The sequence below is a fragment of the Mixophyes fleayi genome, chromosome 5, assembly GCF_038048845.1.
Source record: "Mixophyes fleayi isolate aMixFle1 chromosome 5, aMixFle1.hap1, whole genome shotgun sequence".
Taxonomy (NCBI): domain Eukaryota; kingdom Metazoa; phylum Chordata; class Amphibia; order Anura; family Limnodynastidae; genus Mixophyes; species Mixophyes fleayi.
Window position 1 is genome coordinate 139,508,442 of NC_134406.1, and position 25,680 is coordinate 139,534,121.

Below are 25,680 nucleotides of genomic sequence, written 5' to 3' on the forward strand. Positions count from 1 at the left end.
CTGATGCACCACTGGACTCAGCAAGGACAGAGCACTGGACTGATGCACCACTGGACTCAGCAAGGACACAGCACTGGACTGATGCACCACTGGACTCAGCAAGGACTTTTTTGATTTTTTTTTTATATTAATTTAAAAGGATTTTTGTCGAATTATAATTTTTATGGAACAATTTTTAATACTTTTGAAAGAAATATGCACCTTGCAGAACAAAGCACAGGACAAAACGCACCGCTGGACTCAGCCTGGACAGAGCACTGCCAAAAGCACCACTGGACTCAGCAGGACAGAGCACAGCACAGCACAGCACGAGAAATAGCAGGACAGAGGACCACCTAACACACCCTCCCTCTTCCCTGATCAATGCCCGAGTAAAGATGGCGGCGGCAAGCGGGGAATTTAAAGGTTCAGAGTATCGCGAGATCCGACAGCGGGATTATGACTCAGAGCCTCGTTTTAAGTTTCGGAATCGGCGGGAATACCCGGACAGTGCTCGGATCTGACTCGGATCCGCCGATGTACTGGGGGGCTCGGATTCCAGGAATCTGAGTGCGCTCATCCTTAATATTATGTGATTGTCATAGTATCCGTTTTTGTGTTTTTTACTTCAAGAATGAATACAATCTTCTCTAACAGTGTCTTGTGTGATTACCAAATGCCTTTTATAAAAACATGTTTTTTCCTTCATAGTTACATAATTTTTACAGGCAAATGGCAGAGTATGCCTCTATTGGGACTGCTTGACCTTTACAATTTAATAATATTTCTTTTAATAGATGTGCTGTAGATATGTAAGCTGTAATTGAAATATATGGTCAAAGGAAGAGAAGTTAATAAGGGAAAATATAAGCTGCTATAGTAGTATAAGTTCATAGCGTATACATTGACAATGCTCACTTATTTAGTCTCTGTTACCAGAACTTGAATATGGTGAGAAAAATAATCACACATTGGTAATATGTTTAGTTACAAAATGTCATAAAGATGTTCTCTATAGAAATGTTGAATATATAGAATTTAGTTGTGTTGAATCTTATTAAATAACGACTTCCATTAAAAAAAAAAGATGAAAAAATCATGTAGATAAATACTATGTTAATAAACAATATTGTGCATGTCTGTAGAAAACTACAAATACATGTTAAAATAATAACATCTTTTTTGTATCAACTAAACATCTACATGTGACGTTTCTCTGAGCAGTTATATGTTTTATGAGGATTTTGCAGCGTACACCATATTCTAATTGTGTGTTGAGAATTGTATGTACTTTCCATCCTGGCTATAATGTATTTCATCTTAAAGGTTTTAAGGTCACGTTGTGACTCTTTGGTATTACCTATGTTACACTAGCAAATGTTTTGGATGGTTCCAGGTAGGACCTCAGTCTTCAAGCAGCTGGTAGGACTTTTGAATAGACTTGTCCTTAGCACTTTAATGGTAGTGGAGGGTTTTGCCACACTCATTGTTAGCGCTGAAGGGTTTGACTTCAATGCTTTACTGTGTATTTTCCAGGAATTATAATGCAAAGTGTGTGTGGATTCCCAACCAGGACACTATCTGTGTGGGATTTGTATGTTCCTCTCTTGTTTGTCAGTCCGAGGCATGGACTGATGTAAATGACAAATATTTTATATACAGTGCTGTGTAATATGGTGGCGCGATATAAATAAACAATAATAATAGTAATTAAAATATAATATGTTGCTTGCAAAAAGGGATCTGCCCATTGTCCAGTGTGATTATTTCATCTAGTAGTGTTAAGTTTGTGAGTTACTGTTGATTGATATAATAATTTATTGCATATAGTTGAATTTGCAGCTAAAATTAATTTTATATGGATTCAGCAGAAGTTAGAGGAAACACTTGGGTCAAGTATAATGTTTGCACTTATTTGGTATGCTGCTGGTTAATAAAGTGGCCATATTGCAAGGTTTTGTAAGGATAAAGTATGACTTGCGAGAGTACAATTTGACATTTTGTGAGTGTAGTATTGGGGTGTTGGCAATTGGCTAGGAGAGATAATTTGATGGAAACTGAAAGTTGGAATAAATGGTCTGCACAGCAGTTTCATGGTCCCTACAGTAGATGTGGTAAGCATCACTGTAGTACACAACAGGAAATCCTACTATATTTTTCCTACATTGTCAGCTCTCTGACTCTTATGCTTTAGGGGAGTTGCTGTCATGATTTGAGAATTTCATCTTGTCTGCCACAGTAAGACAAGGGGAGCATCTAATTCATATTCCTGCAAAAATAGCTTTAATATTATTTTTATGTATTTAAGTTATTAGTAAATGTTATATATATTTATAACTACATCCATGGCTAATGCATTATAACAATATAATAACTAGAGATGTCATGTATTCCTTTGTTTCCTATACCATTTAGCCTAATAATATATGCTTCCTTATGGAAATGAACGCCTAATGACCTGTATGTATATTTGTAAATGTTTGAATTAATTTGCATTTAGTGGCGCTTTAATATATGAACTGAAAATGTTAGAAATTACATCACCATGAGAAGACATTGACAGTGTTTGTCATGTAACATATTTTAGGAGGCCAAGAGATTCCAGAACATTGATAAGTCTTGGCAGAAGATCATGCAGAGGGCTCATGAGACCACTAATATAGTTCAATGCTGTGTTGGAGATGAAACATTGGCACAATTGTTACCACATTTGCTGGAACAACTGGAGATGTGTCAGAAATCCCTTACTGGATACTTGGAAAAGAAGCGTTTAGTATTTCCTCGATTTTTCTTTGTTTCGGATCCTGCCCTTCTAGAAATACTTGGACAAGCATCAGACTCACACACCATTCAGGTAAAAAACAAGCAAAACAAAAAAATGCACAGGCTTGAAATGGTTAATTTCTCTTTAAAACATTTAAAAAAACAACCTTGTTTTTTTTGGCTGACGTAAAATAAGCATGTATATCAAGCTGTGATATGCTGTTTGTGGCAGCTCATCACAGCTTTTAGACTTGCCAGACATCACATTTTGTTTATGTACAATCTGTTTTCATTGAGTGTGGTACAGCCACTGGCAGTTTACAGAAACAGTGGTACAAATGCTCATGTTGGACACCCACCAACAATATCTTATTACAATGATACCATCTCCAAGCAGCTCAACTGTAGGAGGAGGTCATGGAACATTTGTATTTAGGTAGCAAAAGACCTAAATCATTACATCACTTAGGCTGAGTAGTGGGATAAGGATGAGGGGGAGGCGAGGGGGAATGGGTAGACAGAAGAATGGGCTTGCCGAAAACATAATTCTCAGTGGGTCATAATATGTGCAGCTATAATCAGGTGGGGGACATGCGAAGTGAGAAGGGTACATTACTCAATTATTCCAAAGGGCAAACAGTGTAGTGTCTTTGGATGCTATCCAGTCTTACCATATGGCACAGTATTTTCAAAACTTATCTACAGAGGATAAAATCAAGTCTTCCATGGACATATAAAAGTCCAGTCTCGCAAACTATTCTTTTATGGACGGTGGCGTTGGATACGTCCAGTGGCCCGGTATCACAGCCTTCGCAGCACAGTGGATGTATTTCAGGATAGATTTCTTGTATAAAAACATCAACACTAAGCAGCCAAAAGCTGGGACTATCAGAAACGTCATCCCCAGCAACAGCTCTGGACACCACCTGGATAGAACTTTGTCCTGTCTTGCAATAACTCTAATGCTGATTGAACTGATATGCATTGTTTGAAAAATGTTATGCCAATTTTTATCTGAAATGGTATCTCCCAGTCTACAGATGAAGAGTAAGATAATAGAAGGAGCAGGGTTCCCCAACAGCACAGAGTAGTGTTGTGAGTGTCTCGTCAAATTGGTGCAGAAACACTGGTGCCAAATGTACTTCTATGTAAAATTAAGTTCATATATCCAAATTGTTAAAATTAATCATCTATGCTTAGTAAATTGAATCTTGCACTGCATTGTGTGTTGAATCGTAATGTGTGACAATGGTATATACAGCTCTTTAGTGAGAGGGTGACCAAGTTGAATGTGGAGATAATTGAAGAAAGTGAAAAGTATATAATAAATGTATGTGTTGGGGTGTGCCGAAAGGTCAATAATGTAGTGTTTTTCAATAAGTGACTAAAATTAAAAACTAAAATAAATAAAAACATATTGCTGTTTGCATGGATCGTTTCAGTGTCTTTCCTGTTTACATGGATTGTCTTCATTTTTATTTTCCAGGCTCATCTTCTAAGTTTGTTTGACAATGTCAATAGAGTAGGCTTTCATGAGAAGAATTATGATCAGATTTTGTATTTTGAATCTCAAGAAGGCGAAAAAGTGAACCTCATTGAACCCGTCAACGCACAGGTAAAGTTACATATCATGTTAACTCTCTCTCTGCCGCTGACCCTTACTTTCACATTAACATCCACTTTCTCTGTCTGCACACTGCGCTTCTTCAGCTCCAGAAAAAGTTTTATTCTTATTAATGGAAGCTTGCCATTTTTTCTTATTTAGACTATTAACAGTCACAAATGAAGACTAAAAGTATAGTAAATAAAAGATCACAGAGTGGAAATATGTATGTTAACTGGGGCATGGATTACATTATGTATGAGAAGAATAATGTAGGCTGTACAGTAGATTATTAGACTCAGGCTGAAGTCACCTTGGAGTTCTATGACATGTCCTTATCTTATACACTACAGTATTCATTATCTCCTACGTATGTTTATATATATATATATATATATATATATATATATATAGCATTGAATAGTAGAAGGGATAATGTCACAGATAACCAGCTAACAATGTGAAATCTGTATATTTCATAATTAGTTTAAATATTACTAATATTAACATTATTATAGGCTAATCTCAAAATAAAGATTTTGAAATGAAAGTACAAAACAAATAAAGGCACATTACGGACAATGAATACTCTATACTATAATGTCTCCAATGTGGTCAAAACCACAATTATAATAAATTCTAGATAATTCCGGTAAAAGAAAATGTATAGGAGCATTATAACATTTGAGTGCAATTACATTCAGGGAAAATGAATCCTAACTCACTCATAGATTAGTATAAAATAAATGTTTCTTGTTTACTGACGTAAATATTTATTCTTAGGGAAATGTGGAGTCATGGTTGGGGCTTCTTCTTAATGGAGTAAAGAAGACTCTGCACACTATAATCAGACAGGCATCCATCGCAATCAGTGATCCAGGCTTTAAGCTGTACGACTTCCAGTCCATGTACCCAGCACAGATTGGTCTACTCGGAATTCAGATGATCTGGACGCGGGATGCAGAAGATGCCTTAAATATTTCCAAAACAGACAAAAAGGTGTTAACTTGTTACTTTTGAATTTTGAAGCTCAGTTTAGCATACCACTGGGTATCTAATTTGTATAACAGAGAATAAGAGTATTTGGCTCCTCAAAAGTACTCTGTAGAAAATGTGTTTTTTTTCATATTTATGACTATATTCTTAAATTTGCTTAACTATCTTTTGGAAGAAGTCATTTAATTTTTTCATAGTCAAATGTAAAATGTTCTGTCAATTATTGAGATATAGAAATTATTGTCAAAATAATATTTTTGACTTTATGGAGCCTTGGTGAGTAATGAGCTTGCTGATCTTTAAACCACTCTATTGTCTCTTTGGTAAAGGTTATGCAAACAACCAATCAGAAATTCCTTGATTTGCTAAATGATCTGATTGACATGACAACACGGGATCTGACCAAGATGGAGAGAACAAAGTATGAGACACTGATCACCATTCATGTTCACCAAAAGGATATTTTTGATGATCTGGTAGGCTGCACATTCTAATTATTCAAATTAATGTGTAAACAAGAATCCTTTATTACATTGTGCGCCTGATTCTTTAATGTACGCAAAACGAACGTATTGTGCACTTTTTAAAATGTGCATAAATCAGGCATACACATGTCCGTATTCAACAAGGAGGATGTAACGGTACGTCTGTTGATGAATACGAGTCTAGGTTCGCTCTGCTCTAACAGGCAATACACTGCAGGATATGTCCAATATATATGTGGAATATAAAGTCTCAAAAGAAGTCATAGAAAAAAAAGTCAATTATTAGCACCTGTTAATAATATAGTTATTAATGACAAAACATTAAAAAAATAAAAAATAGTTTTTATTTTTAAAGCAAAAAAAAATCTTCATACAATACATTTATCAGGGTTTTATTAATGTCTACTGTACATAAAATGTATTTTTACAGTTGCTCCTGATTGCAAACACATATTCTAGCATGTACACACAGCCATCATGTAATCAGCACTAACACCAGACCTGTAGCTGTTGCAAGTGCTTCCACTAAATAACATCTAACTTTGAGTTGCCCAAAGCTTGAATCGGATGTTGCTACGTGCACTCAAGTTTGGCACGCCCTTACTGTACAGTGACTACATGCATACGCCCATTTTCCTCCCTGTTGCGCCCATGAAATCGTAGGTAGTAATAAGGGTCCTTTGCACTCAAAGCTATGATCGTGATAAAATATCATCCAGCATGATCACTTAATAGTTTTAGTGGTGTCTAAAATAACATATTGTTTAATAATATCAGAATATATAGGACATTTAATCTTGCCTTACTAACATTACAAATTGGATCAAGATTGATAGGGTTCAAACATAACACAAAGCTTGCCACTTCTTAGTTAGTCATATGAGAAGAAATAAGCCCACGCTCGATATATCCCATGTTATAAATGGTACCAACTGCATGACAATGTTGTCAGCGCTTATACTTTACACTGCATATCTGTGTGTATCTAGCAAAATGAAAAACATGGGTGGACCCGCGAGCAGAATACATTATAGAGGTGGCAGTTCCACCCATTGCCGCCTTAAAAGCGACAGTCGCACTCTGTACAGTGTAAATGACGTGCTTAGCAGTCGTTTGTGTATTCGCCATTCAGAGGTGACGGCTATAACAGGTGGCAGAGATACTATACATCTATTTTATGGTATGTAAATATGTACTCACTGTTGCGCTGATGGTAATCCTGATTTTTATATCCGTGTCACTGTTGTCATAATTACTGTCATTGGGAAAGTGACTACCACCGATACTGGACAGCTTTATTTGAACATTGCCATTTAGCATTGAGCTTGGGTGCACCTCCTCCCATCTTTTAATCTGTCCACACATATTTAATGAACTGAAGCCCAGTGTGGGGAAACTATGCTTATCTATACTTTGAGGACTACTTGCATATGTTCAGTAGACAAAATGTTAACCTGCATGAATTATTGGATGATGCTGAGAATTGGTAAAAAAGAGAGAGGGATACACATGAGATATGTTTATATGAAATGATATAAGAGACAGAAAGAAAAAATAATGATAGCCAAGAGTTAATCCAAGATGTGACTTTATTTTGGTTTTCAGGTCCGTATGAATATAAGATCAGCTTCTGATTTTGAATGGCAAAAGCAATCCAGATTTTATTTCATTGAAGATATAGATAAATGTATCATCCAGATTACAGATGTGGAGTTCAGCTATTGCAACGAATATTTGGGCTGCACTGACAGGCTGGTCATTACCCCTCTGACTGATAGGTACAGTATGAAGGAAGTGAGCTGTACAGATATGTCACTATTCTTTGATGTGTGAATGATAATATGACTGATGCTGGCCTTTAGACTCTGCATGTCAGTTTTTAAAACTAGTCTTTTTTATGGGCATAATTCTACTCTGTCATGTGAATTCAAATGCTCACCTCACTATATACTGTACATTCACTGGTTGAACAGTAAGTAACCATTGACCAATTATAGTTTATCTTTTAGGTATACCTTGAGTAAAAATCAATTGCATTAATTGTTTTTTTGCTATATTTCTTTAAGAACTCTTGATGTAGAAATAGAGCTGTGCAACATTCATACACAAAACTACATATTGACAGCCGAGTTCTCATGTTTCCTGATTGTGAGCTGAGACATCCTTCTCAAACCTTTAATACAACATTTTATACTATATCCTTCAACATCTGAAATGATCAAAGAGGGACACTTAAAATTTGTTAGTGACTATCAGAGACAAAATATAATGAAACATTAATGCTTTACTGGAAAAATCAGATTTATGAATCACAGCATCGTACGATATCTGCTGCTTTGCATCTCTCTTCATTTTACTGAGCACTCCCCATAACAGTGTATAGGGAGTGCTCAGTAATGCTATTTACCAATGAACGAAATTAAATTGTTTTCACTGGCATACATTAACATAATTGAAAAGTGTCACTGCTGACAGCTCTGCTCTGAAGAGCAGAGCTGCACAGCACATGTGTGGAGGGATCATGTGATCCCTGTCAGTCACATGAATCCACTTTGTTTACTGCACTATGGTAGGTTTCTCTGTGCGCATGCCCGAGCTTTTTGGTCGGCGCATGCACACAGGGATTCAATTAAGCCAAAAAACAGCTGTTTTTTGGAAGTCTGTTTCTGTGTTGATTTTTTAATAAATATGAGAGATCTTTCAATCCTCATCTATGCGATGAGGACTGAAAAGTATCTTTCATAATGTGCGGTGCTACTTAAATAGGGACCTAAAGAACACACATTTCAAAGCACTAAAATACTTAAAGAAGAACTCCACACAATATTGAATTTCTCTTCTAAATGAGACCCCTTCCAATGGGGACAATGGGATATATTATTTTACCTTGCAGTCACTGCTTAAATGTGAGCAAGAACCACAGTTGTTCTGAGCCTGAAGGCACTGTAGTGGTTCAGCCACCAGTTAAGATTCGAACAGTTGTCAGATTGAATCAGCGCATGCTCCCCATTGACAATTATTTGATGGTTGTATCTCTCCACCATTCAGAACACAGTGTATATAAATATGTTGGATATATAGTGTGACATTTGTAATACTTGATTTACTTCTGTTAAAATGTAAAGCCTCCAAAAGCTTCACTCAGTTAGATCAAGCAAAGTCCTCAAGTGAAACAGTATAGAAATTGAATAATCACAAATACCGGAGAACTAGTATTTTATAAACTGGTAAATTGGATATTCTCAATAATTGTTTCTGGAAATAGGTTGGTGGCTTAAGCCTGTCAATATATACTACTTTATATACATCACTGATCTTTTAGTGCTCATGTTTTTAGTCCTAATTTACTGTTTTTTTGTTAGCTAATATTCAATCACTTATTTTGGTCCATTCATTCATCTTTATATTTAATTAAAAGCCTGCTACTTCTCCTTCCTGCTCAACTTTGCAGATGTTACATTACGCTCTCTCAAGCTCTAGGAATGAGTATGGGAGGAGCACCAGCTGGGCCTGCTGGAACGGGAAAGACTGAAACTACTAAGGACATGGGCAAGTGTCTTGGGAAATATGTGGTGGTATTCAACTGCTCTGACCAAATGGACTACAGGGGTCTGGGCCGTATATACAAAGGTATGACTTTTCCATTAAGGTTGAACGATAAAATCGTTAGTAATGCATAGGTTGGAACAGCCTCTAATAGCATACTGACACAATCCCAGAACAATGGCACATTAACACTTGGCTTTTCAACAAAAACAAAGTTGAGCACCATTAATCTGCCTGCCCATGTTCATGGTTTAATTTAAAATGATGTGTTTGATATGATGTCCAAAGCTTGGCTCTCAATATAACCAAAGATACTGTTTTTTTGTGTCAAATTCTTATTTCTTGTAATCCTTTTAACACCCAATGTCGCCATGGTAAATTGCTCATTGTCTACAGATTAAATCAGCTTCAATCTTGGAATATAATGTTACCAGTAGATGGCAGTGCAGGTCAATATGTATCTGATTATTAGGTGTCATAGAGATTAAATAGATTCAATTAAACAAGTTACAATACACAGACAATTAAACGTTTTGGCACATATATATTAATGGTGCATTTAATTTGAATATATTTAAATTGCTGAATGGAAAATTATTACAGCCTATTGTCTGTAAGACTTTATTTTAAAATGTTAAAAATACAGCTGGCAGTGCAAATAGGATATACATTAAATGTGTCAAACACCAAGAAGCAGGCCACAGTTACATTGCCATATTAACATGTCCTTCTATTTGCAACACAGTAAATGATGTGAATGAGTAATCAAAGCTGGTTTACCATTCTGGCTACAAAAAGTTACTCATGGTACAACACAAGACTGTTGCATTTAGGGAACAACACTTCACCGCTTTGTGCTGAATAATTAGTAACAACCATTCTACTACACAGTACCCCACTCCCAACCCAGTAGGGAAACAACAGGGTCATACACTGAAGGTCATGCCTGCCTGCTACACTTAATTTGCAGTTCACTTGCAGCAAAGTGCTGCTGAGGTACCAACTGCTACTGCACATGTTAATGGATTGTCTTGTAACACCCCTCGCTAGCCATAATGTAAGAAGTAATACAGATATCTGACAGAGAGACATATCCATATTTCTGTAGAGGTAGCTGTTGTGCACTTGTCTGTGCAATCTACAGAAGCTGGAAGATAAAGTACTGATCTACCACACATCTATCTATTTATTCCTATCTGAATTTAAGTGCACACTACAATGAGAGTTGTTCGCAGTATAAGTGACTGTAATATTGATAAATAATTCAGTGACCAGTGTCCCATTTAAATACCGAGCAAAATATTCATATACAGTCTCTGTAAATTGCTCCTGAAATAAAAGCTGTGCTGATATATCTGAAATGGTTATCAACCAGCACAGTTAAGTAATTAGACTGTCAAAATTGGGTGCCATACATTCTGCTGCTTTATGCGCCTGCTGAGCAGATTGCTGGCAATACCTTGTGAAATGATATACAACAGTCCTTACTGGCTTCTTCCTGCATCAGAAGGGTTAACTCAAGTCTACCATCATTTGTTAATTCAATGCTTTCTGAATCCTAATGCAAGTATGTCTGGATGAAAGTATTTAAAAGCTTAAGGGAAGAACTGAATGGAAAAGCATTTGTTCTTATTAAAGCGAAAAGATAGTGTCCAAGGTCATGTTATCATAAAAATGGATCCCCAAGAGGAGCCCGCACAAGTAATATCTTCTTCTATTGTTTTCTTTCCCATATCAGCAGTGTACATCCTTTACAGGCAAAATCTTTCTTCGTAAATATGATGGAGATGAGATTTGTCACACAGCACATGGTATTAATGATGTACTTGACACTGAATGGGAATTGGATATTTTAAACCTCTCTCCCTCTGGAGAAAGCTGCCATATATATAGAGTTTGTATACATGTGAAGAAGAAGCAATATGTGTAAAAAAGCTTACCGGTTTTATTTCTCCAGAAATGTACACACACTTTATGGTCAATGTTAGACCCTTATATACTGCTAAACATATTATATATCATTGTCCGTTAGGGTAATTACTTTTGTTAATTATGATATTTGTAGTTATCTCTTGCAATTTACATTTAGGAAACACCAGGCATTTCACAAATGTGGATATCCTCCTCTCTAATAACCTCATCCATTGAAAATATACAAGACTTCTCTTGAGCAATCCCTTTTCTACGGAAATCTGGAGCCCATCCAATCAACATTTTAATATCCTCTATTCCTTTTTTACATCTATATAATCTACCTTTACTCCTATTTACTCAGACTCCGACTACTTCCACATATGCCACCCATGGCTGTAGTTGTCACTTCCCCACTGCCTTACTCTATGTTTCTAGTGTATTACCATCATTAGCAGCCACAATGGCTAATTTGTCAATTAATATGAAATACTATTTGATATAGATTAAGTCTTGCCTAAATCATCTACCAGACATGGGACTATCATTTTTGTACAGCAAGAAAATAATGTATTGTTTCATTGTAAAGTCTCTTTAAAGAATGAATTTTTGGGGGTTTGCTTATTTAAATATGCTACTGTTTCTAATTTATTGTAGCATTTCATATGTGAAAATATTTTGGCTTACACTATGATTTAAAAACATGATTTTTGTCTTGCACAGGTTTGGCACAGTCCGGTGCTTGGGGCTGCTTTGATGAGTTTAATCGCATTGAGCTGCCTGTTCTATCAGTGGCTGCACAGCAGATTTATATTGTCTTACAATGCAAGAAGAACAAGAAAAGCCAGTTTATATTCACAGATGGGGATGTGGTTGACATGGACAGAGAATTTGGTATATTTTTAACTATGGTAAGTATAGGTTATTGGCTGCTATCAAATTGACCTTAGTCTGTGTGTGTGTGTTAGGGAATTTAGACTGTAATCTCTATTGGGGCAGGGACTGATGTGAGTGAGTTCTCTCTACAGCGCTGTGAAATTAGTGGCGCTATATAAATAAATAAATGATTATGATGGTTATTTCTATAAACATGATATATTTAGGAGACACTACTCATTTTTATGTGAAATTAGCTGTTTTTACAATAGAAATGTAAATAGATGTTAAAATAAAATGTAGCAAAGTAGTCGTAGTGTGATAGTAGTTCTGTCCAGTGCAACAGACAGAGAAACATGCTTTCATGCTGCTAGCGGAACAGTAAGATCTAATTGTAAGATGATATCTGTCATAAATTCCCTTTCCTACAGCACTCTGATGGTATTACTTTCAATAAAGAATGTAAATGTAATGCTGATAATACTGTAATACTGTCTATTTACGTGATATTTTGAGCCAGATCAACTTTTTTTTCTTTTTTGTTTAAGTAAATTTTAAGTGAACCACAGTGTTGTTTTCAAATTAGAGATCAAATAAATATTTCATAATGATGCCCTAATGTTTATTCCCATTTCAAGTGAACAACTGCCCTATAGAAAGACTGTTTAAAAGGCTTGAAACGTTGCAAAAGCATTAAAGTTCCAAATGTGACATAAGTATCGTCAGTACGTTCCAGATAAAGGCTTATTTGTGTATATGTGTGTGTGTGTGTGTATATATATATATATATATATATATATATATATATATATATATATATATATATATATATATATATATATATATATATATATATTATTGTGATAAAGTACTGCATTCACTGGAATCTGACACAGGTTTGCTGAATCATTTCTATGTTTATTAGTAGTTGCCAGGATGGCTAAATAGTTTCAGCAATTGTACAGCAGTCATATGCAGCATAATTATCACAAAATCTCCCACCGCCTACATCTGGCTAAACAATAGTTCCCTGACTACTAGCTGGCCACTTACTGGCATCTTTAGTCCCACCCACAAATACAAACAGTTTCTTTATCCTCCACCCAAGCACTACAAACAAATCACAGTAAAAAAAAACAATTACACCCATGTGGAACACCTGTGTGTGTATGTGCTGAAAGAGGATCCCAGGGAAAATGTAACCCTGTCTGCAGCCTGCTGCTGCAGAGTAGCTGAGTTCTTACCTATTTTCTTATAGGGGAACTGTGACAAATATGCCTCTTACCCCTCCCCTTAGCGTCGCCAACCTCAGTGATGCTGACACTGCATAGAGTGCATCTTGGCGAGAAAGAGTGTCTGCATTTTTGTGCACACTCCCTGGCCTATGCTTCACTGTGAAGTGATAGGACTGCAGCGCTGGGAACCACCTAGTTACCTGGGCATTCACTTCCTTGTTTCTATGCATCCAGTTCAGTGGTGCATGGTCAGGTGAATTCTATACCCAGGAGGTAGTACCTGAGAGTCTTGGTGGCCCATTTGATGGCTAGATACTCCTGTTCCACAATGGAATATTTTTTCTCCCTGGACAGAAGTTTGCGGCTCAGATAGAGGATGGATTTCTCTGTCCTATCAAACCTCTGCAAGATCACGGCGCCCAAATCTACTCCAGAGGCATCTGTTTGGAGATATAATCTCCTGCTGAAATCCCGTGCTTTGAGTATTGGTGACGAACACAGAGCCACTCGAAGATCCCGCCAAGCAGCCTCTGCTGCTACCAACCTGACCAACTTGTCTGGACAAGCTTTTTTTAGGAGGTTGGTAAGAGGAGTAGCCCTAGTGGCAAAATTAGCCATAAACTGGCGATAGCACCCAACTAGACCCAGAAAGTTTCTCAACTGGGTCTTCTGCACTGGCTTGGGCTAATCTCTGACAGCCTTTACTTTGTCAACTTGGGGTTTGACCTGACCTTGTCCCACAACATACCCCAAGTATTTGGCCTCACGCATGGCCAATGCGCATTTCTCCAGATTGGCGGTTAGACCCGCCTCCCTGAATGAGGCTAATACTGCCTCCACTTTTGATAGATGTGTCTCCCAGTCCTGGGAGTGGATGACTATATCATCTAAGTATGCAGCTGAATACTCCTGATGTGGTTTTAAGAAACGATTCATGGCTCTTTAGAAGGTGGCGGGAGCCCCATGTAGCCCGAAAGGCAGAACTTTGTACTGGAATAACTCATCTGGGGTTGAAAAGGCTGTCTTAACCTTGGCAGATGGCGTTAGTTGAACCTGCCAGTGGCCTTTGGTTAGCTCTAACGTTGTGAGGTACCGACTATATGCTAAAGTTTCCACTAATTCATCAATTCGGGGCATCGGATATGTGTCAAAATGGGAGAATTTGTCTAATTTACTAAAATTGTTGCAAAAACGAATACTCCTGTTGGCTTGGCCACTAATACAATGGGGATATTCCAATTGCTATTAGATTCCTCAATGACATCGAGGTCCAACATTTTTTTAATCTCCTGTTTCACAGCTACACGTCTAGCTTCAGGAATGTGGTATGGTCTTACTCTCACCACCGACCCTGGAGGTGTAACTATCTCGTGTTCTATGAGCGTGGTACAGCCGGGCACCTCAGAAAACACATTAAGGTTCCTCTGAACCATTTCCTCATTCTGTCGTCGCCGTCCTGGCAACAGATCGTCCCTAATGGGAACTTTCTTTTTCTGCACAAATGCGTTTACCAACGCGGCTTGTGGCTCCTCCCTATCATGCCAAGGTTTCAGCAAGTTGACATGATATGTCTGAATAGGTTTTCTCCTGCCTTCCTGACTTTATAATTAACAGGCCCCACAGCCTTAATCACCTCATATGGCCCCTGCCAATGGGGGAAGAGCTTACTCTCTTGTGTGGGTACCAGTACCAGAACTTTGTAACCTGGTTGGAAAGACCTAATTAAAGCTGGCGTATCGTAGTTTTTTTTTGTCTTGCCTGTGCCTCATGCATATGTTGTTGTACCAACGGGGTGATCTTCCCCAACCTGTCATACAACTATGACACAAATTGGATCCTTTTGGACTCTTTTGCTCCCAACCCTCCTTGAGAACATCCAAAATGCCCCTTGGCTACCTGCCAATTCGAAGGGGCTAAACCCTGTAGATGCTTGAGGCACCTCCCTCACTGCGAACATTAAATAGGGTAATAACACATCCCAGTCCTGTTTTTCCTGCGTCACTGCCTTTCTCAACATGTGTTTTGAGTTTCCTATTAAAACGTTTCACTAATCCGTCAGTCTGCGGGTGATATACTGATGTGTGTAATGTTTCTACTCTTAACAACCGGCATAGCTCTTTCACTATGCGGGATATAAAGGGAGTACCCTGATCAGTCAAGATTTATTTGGGGATACCCAACCTGGTACAATAAAGGAGTTATTTTGCTATTGTACTGGACTTTATATTGCGCAAAGGTATAGCCTTGGGATACCTGGTGGCATAGTCCACTATGACCAATACATACTGATGGCCGTGGGCCGACTTCTCTAATCGGCTTACCAAATCCATTCCAATACGCTCAAATGGGTTCTGCACCACAGGGATGGGAAATATTGGGGCCCGATAGTCTGGCTTCGGACATGTTCTCTGACATACCGGACACATCCGGCAAAACCTTTTTATTGCCTCGTACACTCCCGGCCAATAGAACCTGAGCAATATCCACTCCCGAGTTTTATCTTCCCACACAGATGTGTATGTGCAGCTTTGAGAACAAGTGGTGTGTGGATTTGTGGCACTAACAATTGCTCTGCAGTTCTACCATGTACATTAGAAACTCTATACAACATATCATTCTTTACCATATAATAGGCAATACCTTCTGCAGGCTTGTTAGCCTTCTCTATCCCATTAATCTCAACTACATTTTTATAGACATTAGCTATGACAACATCTCCAAGTTGGTCTCGGACAAAGTCTCTTAATGTAAGCAAGTTAGACAATCCTGCCCAGTCTGAGTCCTCATTGGGAGGCATAGTCACTTCACCCGAGGTCTCACAAACGAACGATGCCAGGAACCAGTTCTGCGTTGGCACTTGTGTAGCTCACCTCTGTCTATGCTTCAACCTCTTAGGAGGTGTATATTCCTGAACTGTCTGGTTCAGGTTATGTGGTACGTTCCATTTTCTGTTCCCTCAAGCTCCTCCATCAAGGCTGGACTTCGGCTGGTGCTTCAATTGCCGACGTGTTCAGCTGGATTTGCTCCTGGAGGATCTGCTTGAACAGCGGAAAGTCTCTGCCCAGGATTAAAGGGTATGGCAGTTTTGGGGCAACGGCCGCTACTAATGTTACTGTCTGTCCATTCACAGTAACAGGCAAAAGAGTCCTGTCATATTCCTCGGCAGTCCCATGGACACCGAGTACCTTCACTTTGGGCAGATTATGCGTCCGTTTCTCTGTGTAATATGGAGTTGGAAACTAAGGACAGTTCACTACCCGAATCTACCAGAGCCAGCACCAGGTGGTGATTCACAAATACAGTCACGCAGAACAAGCAGGACTTCCCGGTAACCGGACTCATTGTACAGCAGCTCGGATAGGTTGGTTGTGTGTGCGCTAGTGAACAATCCATAGGTTCTACTAATGTTGGACACTGAGCCCTCAAATGTCCATGCTATTTGCACTCGAAGTAGATTGGACTTAATGCAGGTTTGGCTGCCATTTTATCAGGCAATCTCTCCTCACCAACATCCGTTCCATTGTTCCGTATGCCAGATTTTGACCGAGGCACAAACTTTGGAGTGGGCAACTGAGATTTGGGCATATGCTGCAAGGAGCTGTATCTCTCCACTACAGCAGCCAATTCCTCATACGACAGAGGGTCCGCCTGCAGTGCCTACCTTTGGAGTCCTCTGTCCATTTCCCAGATACAGTGGTCAATGGCCAGAATTTCGATCATTCTGCCCGCAGTGTTCTTTTCTGGCTGCAACCACTTCTTTAGTGTTTTACCAAGCTAAGCCCGAACCGGTAAATCTTGGAGAGTCTCCAGTCATGGTATCGTTGGGCCTGCTCTGGTGACTCCAGCCCTCGCTAAGATGACTTTTTTCAGCCGTTTATAATCGCCAACTTCCTATACATCCTGGGTAACAGGAGAAGTTTTCCCAATCAAGGAGAGATTGACATGTGACACAATGGGTGTGATTTACTTGTTAACCTGTCCATGTTGAAAGCAATATATTGGACGTACGATCAGGAAACTCTCAGTTAGAATAGCAGAGCACCAACGTAATATTCTTAATGAGGTTAAGACGCACAGTGTGTCAGAACATTTCTCACTATGCCATAGGCATGACTCCTCAGTATTGAGCTTTATAGGGATCTTATAAAAAATCCTGGAGGGGAGGGGATTTTATTAGGTCCATCTCACAGCAGGAATCACGGTTCATATACAAACTTAAAACCCTTACACCACAGGGTCTTAATATTGACTTCAATCTGAATCATTTTCTATAAGAGTTATCTTCTACAAACCTAGTTGGCTTATTTGAACCCAGATGGAGCTCCCTCCGCACACCTCCCTATTTAGTGCCTTTCTGGTCACAGACTATATAAGCTTATTTTTATTTAGGTACTATCATTTTTATTTAGGTACTATCATTTATATTTATTTTATTTTTTATTTATAATTTTTTATTTTATTTTATGGCTATAGTTTTTTCAAGTGACATCTGTGTTTTCTACATTGCACGATATGGAATTGGTGTAATTACATCCTCCATATCTGCCCACTTATTTATCCATTGCATCCAGGATTATTTAATCACACTGACCCAGGTAAAGACTATGGGAGGGATCGGTTGTCTGTCCGTCAGAACAGCTGACCTATCAGGAATGGCTTCCTGTTTGAAGACCAGTACAAGAAGGCTGTCCTTACTCCCGTACATTCATTGCTATACACTATCCCTGAGGAAGCCCCTATAGGGGTGAAACGCGTAGGTTTGATACACTTTACATTTTGATATTGGACGCTCTCTGCACTTATACATCTTATCGGAGGCTGAAGCGCTGACCCGCCCGCAGGCGCATGCGCGGACCAATCACATCATATTAGCGAGTTTGTGCCCACCTCCGGCCGTGAGCGCTGTTTGGAAAGACTTTGTGCTTACAGGACTTTTTCACTCCAGGACAATTCTCCGGTTCCAGTCTTCGCTTGGAGACAGATCATCCGGCGCCATTCAAGGCGGACGTGCGGACTCATCATACAGATTTACCAGGTCCAGAGGGCCGATACCTGCGGATCGATCAAGTAAGACTGAGGCATTCACGGGAGCCGACCTGGGGAGGAAGGTAAGTGCACTACCTACCCTTCCCAGATATGTGAGCGGACTCCATCCTCTCAGTTTGTTATTTAGGAACTTCCATTTCAGTTTTTCCCCGGAGTGGCTGCGGATTGTGTGGCAGACCTCCTCACATTCTGTGTCCCATAAAGCCCAGTACCATCTGGGACGGACTCTCCGGAGTTTGGAACTTAATTTTTGTATCCTCTCTCAGCACCTGTTTATTTATATATGCCAGCAATCGAGACCTTGTCTTAGACATTTATCTGCTTGTTATTTGCATTAACTGTATTTATGCTTTACATATCCATAAATGTCTTTTTAGCATTAACACTTCGTAATCTTTCTCTCTGTTGTGGGTCATATCCCATCTTTCTCTCTTTGCGCTGGGAGATCTCTTTATTTGTCTATATACTTTATTAGGGGTGTGGGACCCTCCTCTTTATCTTCTCCGCGGCAGCCCCTTTCTTACCATCAGGGAAGCGCAGACTCCCCATAACCTGCTTGTTTATAATCGCCAGCCTGGTCCTCATCTAGGTCTAAGTCCCAGATGCCACTTGGCTCGGCTGGCAGCACGCTCCAAGGCTATTAGATATGCCTTCACTTCATCATCAGAACTTAATTTATGTAGCGTAGGGGTAGGTGGAGCCTTTCTGTCCCGTCTCCCCTGAGCGATCTCCTCACGGAGAAGACGGGTATTTTCCTCTTGGACTGCTGCCACATTCACTAGGATTCTTAAAATGTCTTTCATTCCCACAGGAGTTTGTACTGGGAAATGAAACCTAGCTTCTCTCAGCATTCAGGTAAACCCCCTTTTTTCTCCCAAAGCTGACTTGTGTTTTTAGAAACCTTCACTGGTAAATAGCAAACAAACAAAAAATTTTGTTTGGAACCTTAAACAAGTGTGGCACTACAATGACTAGCAGTGTTTAAACTTTTTTGCTTTCTTTTTCAACCAAACAGCTGTTAATCAGTTCCCAGTACACAGGTTTGTCTCTTCACAGCAACAACATTTGAAACAAAGCATTACAACAGTTTGATGCATTATAGTGGTTTTTAACAGACTCTATTCACCACCGTTGCGTCTGGAGGCTGGGAGGACGCAGGGGGGCAGCGCCCCCCCGGGCCGCTCAGTCAGACTGCTTTTAGGGCCGGGGGGTAGGCCGGCCGGCCGCCCCCCGGTTGCAATATAGGCTGTTTTCACCGCGGCCGGATGGGGCCGCGTCAGCGCATAGGCGGTCGCATCACATGACGGGATGCGGCCGCGTCATCAATGACGCAGCCGCATCCCGTTCCATGCGATGTGGCCGCCTGTGTGCCCCCCGGGCTTCCCTCTCCTAGCCCGCGCCTGGGAGGATGGCTGTGTTTTAGCTGTCCTACACGTCCCACGATGATACCACATTTTGCCACAATATATATATAAAAATTTGTGTGTATTGCATACGGGGAAGGATCCGCCTAGCTGCACATAAAGTATAAAAGCCAAATTAGCAGACTGCCTCCTCCATTAGAATTTCTGAGGAAGCGGCACATGTCAAGACTAAAGGTCATTTCTGTACCCTGGTGTGCACTTCCACCTACATGCCATCAGTGTATTCTTCTTCTCATCATGGGATGGGTGTAAATATGGCAAACGTTATGTGCTACATTGACCTTATCTCAATCTGTGGGGATTTTAGCTTTATATGATTGATATATAGAGGTTTTGAGCACATTTAATTATGAGTGTGTGATTGTTTGTTTCTTAGGAATAAATTGGTAGTTTATTTTAACACTATGACATGTCTCTGTTAATTGTGTTTATTTTTAGTATTCAATGCTCTACAGTTGAATAAACAGATTTGAATATTCCTTTACACTACCACGTGTTAACACTACATTTTTACATGTAATTCTATCTTTTAATTAAATAAAACCTTAGGCAACAACTTCATAGCAACAACTTGTCATATCATCTGCTGACCCATATTGATTTTATAATCATCTTTATTAGATATGTTTTGGCAAATGCAAAAAAAGTACCTGTTGCAGTTGTCTTTCTCATGCACTCAAAATTCAGGCCTTTGTCACATGTTCCACAGACATAGTATATTTTAAGTCTGTCCAATTATAGAATTCTTATTCAGTGAAGGCAAAACGCATCTAGGTATAGTAGATATTTAAATATAATGAATAAATAGAAGAAAATAATATGGTGTTTCTTCTACTTGTAGAGGTCCGATCTGGTCTAGACTGAAAAATAGTTGCTCAAAATTACCAAAACTATTTGCGCAATAGTCTTCACTCAAATTTATGTCAGTCATGTCAAGTTAAATAAAAATGTCTTGGTAGAATTTAATAGTTTTTCTTTGTTCATAAACCCTTATTTTATGTCTATATAGAATCCTGGATATGCGGGGCGTCAAGAGCTGCCTGAAAATTTGAAAGTTCAGTTTCGTACAGTAGCCATGATGGTACCAGACCGTGCTATCATTATGAGAGTAAAGCTGGCCAGTGCTGGCTTTCGAGACAACCTAATCCTCAGCCGTAAATTTTACACCCTGTACAAGTTGTGTGAGGAACAGTTATCCAAACAGGTGGGTGGAGAAATATGGAAATTCCATAAGCTCAGCTGGTTTGATATGGTAACTATTATTCAGCCAGTTGCAAAGCAAATTGCCCTTTACAATAATCCTTATGTAACAGCACAATTATGGAGCAGCCTAAGAAATGCATAATATTAATATATTTATGATACTTTACAATTGCAGTTTACTGTTCGACCTAACATTTTGCCTCTGAACGTGCAAGCTAAAAATACACCTAATAAAAAATGTCACATTGTAGAGGATTTCACTTATTATGCTGCAATTTAAATCCAATTCTTCCACTGCTTATTAAATTTCATAGACATGAACATTACAAGTGCATTGCTGTGACAAGCATAACTACAGATGATTGTAAATTGTTAGATCTCTGTGTTCTTGTCATATAGAGCAAAATCATGCAATAGTTAGGATATATGTTCCCATTACAGAGAACAAGTTACAGTCTTGCTTAGTTTTCATTTGTAAAGCTGCACAAATACAACTATATGTTACATGAAATACATTTAATAAAATATATACGCTGACATATGTCACTGCTTGTTTATTCAGCTTTGTAGTCGCTGTTATGCCAGCAAATATATACATATTTCTGTTTGTTTCAGGTTCATTATGACTTTGGATTAAGGAATATTCTGTCTGTCCTCCGAACTCTGGGGGCAGTGAAACGATCCAACCCTGATGAACCAGAGAAGACTGTTGTAATGAGAGTTCTCCGTGACATGAACCTGTCAAAGCTGGTATGTTACAGTGGGTTTTTCTTATAGTCACTTATACAAAGGGTGAACCAGCCATTTGACATGGTGTTGACAATAGCAAGTGGCACATTTTGTGCGAAAGCTGGATTTGAACTCACATGTTGGCATTTCAGATTATTTTCTAGCCTTTCTGTCAGCATGCTTTCTCTATAGGAAGATTCTTTAAAAAGTTAGAGAATGTATACTTTTTAAATTGAATGATATTGTTTGTTATGCTCTCTTTACATTATTTTTCAACAAACCTGTTGATTAAATATATCATTGTTAAAATCACAATTGATTTTGACGAGAAAAGGTAAATGAGTACAATAATTTTTACATTGATTAATAATCTGTGTTACTGTTATGCAAAGTACATTGTTACTCTTTTGAAATATGCTCAATACTGCAGTGTACTCCAAGATGTAAGACAATGTAATCTTCCTCTTCCTAGCTTTCAATAAAAGGCAGAATAAATTACAAGTGCTCTGCATCCATGATAGTCCACAATCAGTTCATAATAAGAGCCTGTGATTTATGTTTTTCTTTCCTATTCTCTTTAATGTGGATTGTGTAGAAATATCCAATACTGCACATCTCATTATTTTATGTAGGGAATGTTCCATGTTCAGCCTACGACTGTTCAAGGCATTCATGACCTTCACAATACATTTTGAAATTGCCATTAAGGACTTGCTGAAGTACTTTGTGTGTATAAAAGTAATGAGAGCTATGCTAGTTGCAATGCAATATGTGACGTTTGTGGCTTTATGTGTGATTGTCTTGGCTGAGAAATAGGGCTAAAATAGTTTTTAAAAACACAGATACTTCTGTTTTATTTTATTTTGTTACATAATCTATTGACAAATGTTATTGTATATCTCTGTAGGTGGATGAGGATGAACCTTTGTTTATGAGCCTGATTAATGACTTGTTCCCTGGTATAACCCTGGATAAAGCTGGTTATCCAGAGCTGGAAACTGCCATTCAGAAGCAGACAGAAGAAGCAGGTCTTATCCATCATCCTCCTTGGATTCTGAAACTTATCCAGCTGTATGAGACACAGCGAGTCAGACATGGTGAGAATACCAATTGTGCTGTGATACAGCTGTAACTTCTAGTTATTATGGCTAATATCAGGTCCTTTCTATAAAGTTTTGTTGGCATATTTTAAATAATTTTGTAATTGTTTCAATTTTTTGTTTTACTTTTGGTTTTAAGAGAGTAAAACAGATCTTAGCCGTGTTCCATTCCCATTCTCCTTATACGCTGGGTACTGGTTGATCAAGTCTATCAATTGTTCACAATAGAGCTCTATTGTGCACATGGGAATGGTATGTCTGTCAAGGAAAATTGGCAGTACCTGGCTTCGGGTAATGGGATAGCATGGTGGCTCAGTGGTTAGCATTTCTGCCTCACAGTGCTGGGGTCATGAGTATGATTCCCAACCAGGGTGTGGAGTTTGTAAGTTTGCCCCATCTTTACATAGGTTTTTTCCAGGTGCTCCAGTTTCCTTCTATACACTAAAAGCATACTGGTAAGTTAATTGACTGCTGACAAAATGTGTGTGTGTGTGTGTCTGTTTAGGTTGTAAGCACCAATGGGGCAGGCATTGATGTAAATGAAAAAATATTCTCTGTACAGTGCGGCTGAATTGGTGGCACTATATAAATAAATTATGATATTGAATGGGATATGAGAGCTAGTGTGACACCCCCTCCCCTTTACCCCTGACCACCATATTTACTTTACATAGATTACATGTTTGTTTGTTCTTATTAGAAGGGTTTGTCCACATTGGACAAAACCCTTACACATGCCACTGCTTTTGCCTAGAAAATTACATTGAAATAAAGATTTTTTTTTTATATATGGCACTGGTGAAACTGACTAATCTTAAATTAAGCCTGTTAATATTGTCAATCTTAAAGTATGTAGACCAGCTATAATAAATATGTATTCTTTTAGATTTTTTGAAAAGCTGCTAAAATATTTCTTAATTATTTATTTTTTTTATCTCGAAGTTTTATTGCAAACAAAAAAGAACATGAGTGACAAAAACAGAGAGCAGAAAAAAGTTTGAACAGAACATTCAAAATACACGTATCCAGCAATGTCACACTCATGACAAAAGTATACATTACAGTATAACAAGTTAGTGGTGGGCAGGGGAGGGGGAGGTAAGGCAGTGGGCATTAAAGGGGTGTGGGGTAGGGAAGGGGGAAAGGACATGGTCGTCGAATGAGATAAGCTAAGAGAAGCGTTTTCTCTCTCAGGAGAGAGCGCTAACAAGTCTGTAAGGTGACATTTTTAGAGAAACAATAGGCTCATTTTTATGTAGGATTGTGTAAAGGGGAGAGTAATTAAAGGAAGACAGACTACGAGACTCTAGGCATAGAGCCAAGTGGCCCAAACCTGATGAAATTTGTCTTCCTTGTCCCGTAGTGACGAGGTGATCTTTTCCATGTTGGCTATAAACCATATGTATGATCTTAAAGAAGAGATACGAGGAGGCTCCACCCGCTTCCATGATTTAGCTATTAGGCATTTGGCGGCCACCAGCATGTGTGAAGCTAGCTTCGCAGAGTGGGTGTCAGAGTCCTGTATAGGGTAACAGAGTAAGAAGGACCACGGGTTCTTCTTAATAGGGCATTGGAGAAGGGAGGAGAGAAGTCCCGCGACCCTGTCCCCGAAGGTGGACAAATAAGTGACATCACAGTAAATCGGGACGTAAAATTAGCATCATATGATGTGGAGTCACTCTATACTAATATACCTCATCATCAGGGTATAAGAGCGGTCCAATACTTTCTGGACATGGATAGCAAGAGTGACTTCCACGACTTCCTGATTTCTCTCCTGGAATTTGTACTCACTAATAACTATTTTGTATTTGATGATAAATACTATCTACAAATTTGTGGGACAGCCATGGGCACACCGTGTGCACCAACGTACACAAATTTATTTCTCGGCTGGTGGGAGAAAGAAATGGTTTTTAATGATCAGAATGAAATGTATACTGACCATATTATAATATGGTTCAGCTATATAGACAACGAATTATTGTTATGGGAAGGGGAGGAAACTCTATTCCAGGAATTCACCAAACATCTGAATAAGAATAATTTGAATCTGACACTAACATTTGATATACAATTAAAAACGATTAATTTTCTTGATCTTCAAATTTCTATTAATCCTGAAGGAAAATTGGAAACGGACATGTTTAGAAAATCATCTGCCACAAACAGTTTATTACATTCCACTAGTGCCCACTTTCCGCCAGTAATAAAAGGAGTTCCGAAAGGAGAATTCCTTCGGACAAGACAGAATTGTTCCAGTATGATTACCTTTCAAAAAAGATCTAAAGAATTAAGAGAAAGACTGGTACAAAGGGGCTATAGTAAGAAAAGTATACAAAAGGCCTCCCATGAAGCAAACCATAAAGACAGAGAGTCTCTAATATTCCCAATATCTAAACCTATTTCAAAAGAGAAAACAAGAATGATAGGCACATTTTGCCCAGAGTGGAAGAATATTTCAAATATCTTTCAAAAGCACTGGCACATGTTACTGTTGGATCATGATCTTAGAAAAAATCTTGATGACAAAATTGCAATAACGTGGCGGAGAGCGCATAATTTGAGAGATCGTCTTGTTCATAGTCATTTCACAAAAAGAAAGAAATCAACAAACTCCATGATAGGCTTCTACAAATGCGGTAGATGCAAAGCCTGTAAATACACTGTCCAGAAACAAGAATATATGGACAGGTATTCAAAAATCTGGAAAATTGAACAATTTGTCAACTGTAATTCTATCGGGGTAATTTATTGTCTGACATGCCCGTGTGACCTCAAATA

General features: G+C 38.6%; 1 protein-coding gene across 1 annotated transcript in view; it reads left to right on the plus strand.

The window, feature by feature from the left end:
- LOC142158677 (dynein axonemal heavy chain 5-like) overlaps positions 1 to 25,680 on the plus strand; it is a 363,541-nt gene that overhangs the window by 112,402 nt on the left and 225,459 nt on the right. Inside the window, exons 36-45 of the mRNA XM_075212884.1 lie at positions 2,567 to 2,833; positions 4,229 to 4,357; positions 5,129 to 5,344; positions 5,671 to 5,817; positions 7,432 to 7,604; positions 9,278 to 9,456; positions 12,007 to 12,194; positions 20,874 to 21,068; positions 21,683 to 21,817; positions 22,704 to 22,893. Of these exons, the coding sequence (XP_075068985.1) occupies positions 2,567 to 2,833; positions 4,229 to 4,357; positions 5,129 to 5,344; positions 5,671 to 5,817; positions 7,432 to 7,604; positions 9,278 to 9,456; positions 12,007 to 12,194; positions 20,874 to 21,068; positions 21,683 to 21,817; positions 22,704 to 22,893 (1,819 nt within the window). The remainder of the gene's footprint in view (positions 1 to 2,566; positions 2,834 to 4,228; positions 4,358 to 5,128; positions 5,345 to 5,670; positions 5,818 to 7,431; positions 7,605 to 9,277; positions 9,457 to 12,006; positions 12,195 to 20,873; positions 21,069 to 21,682; positions 21,818 to 22,703; positions 22,894 to 25,680) is intronic.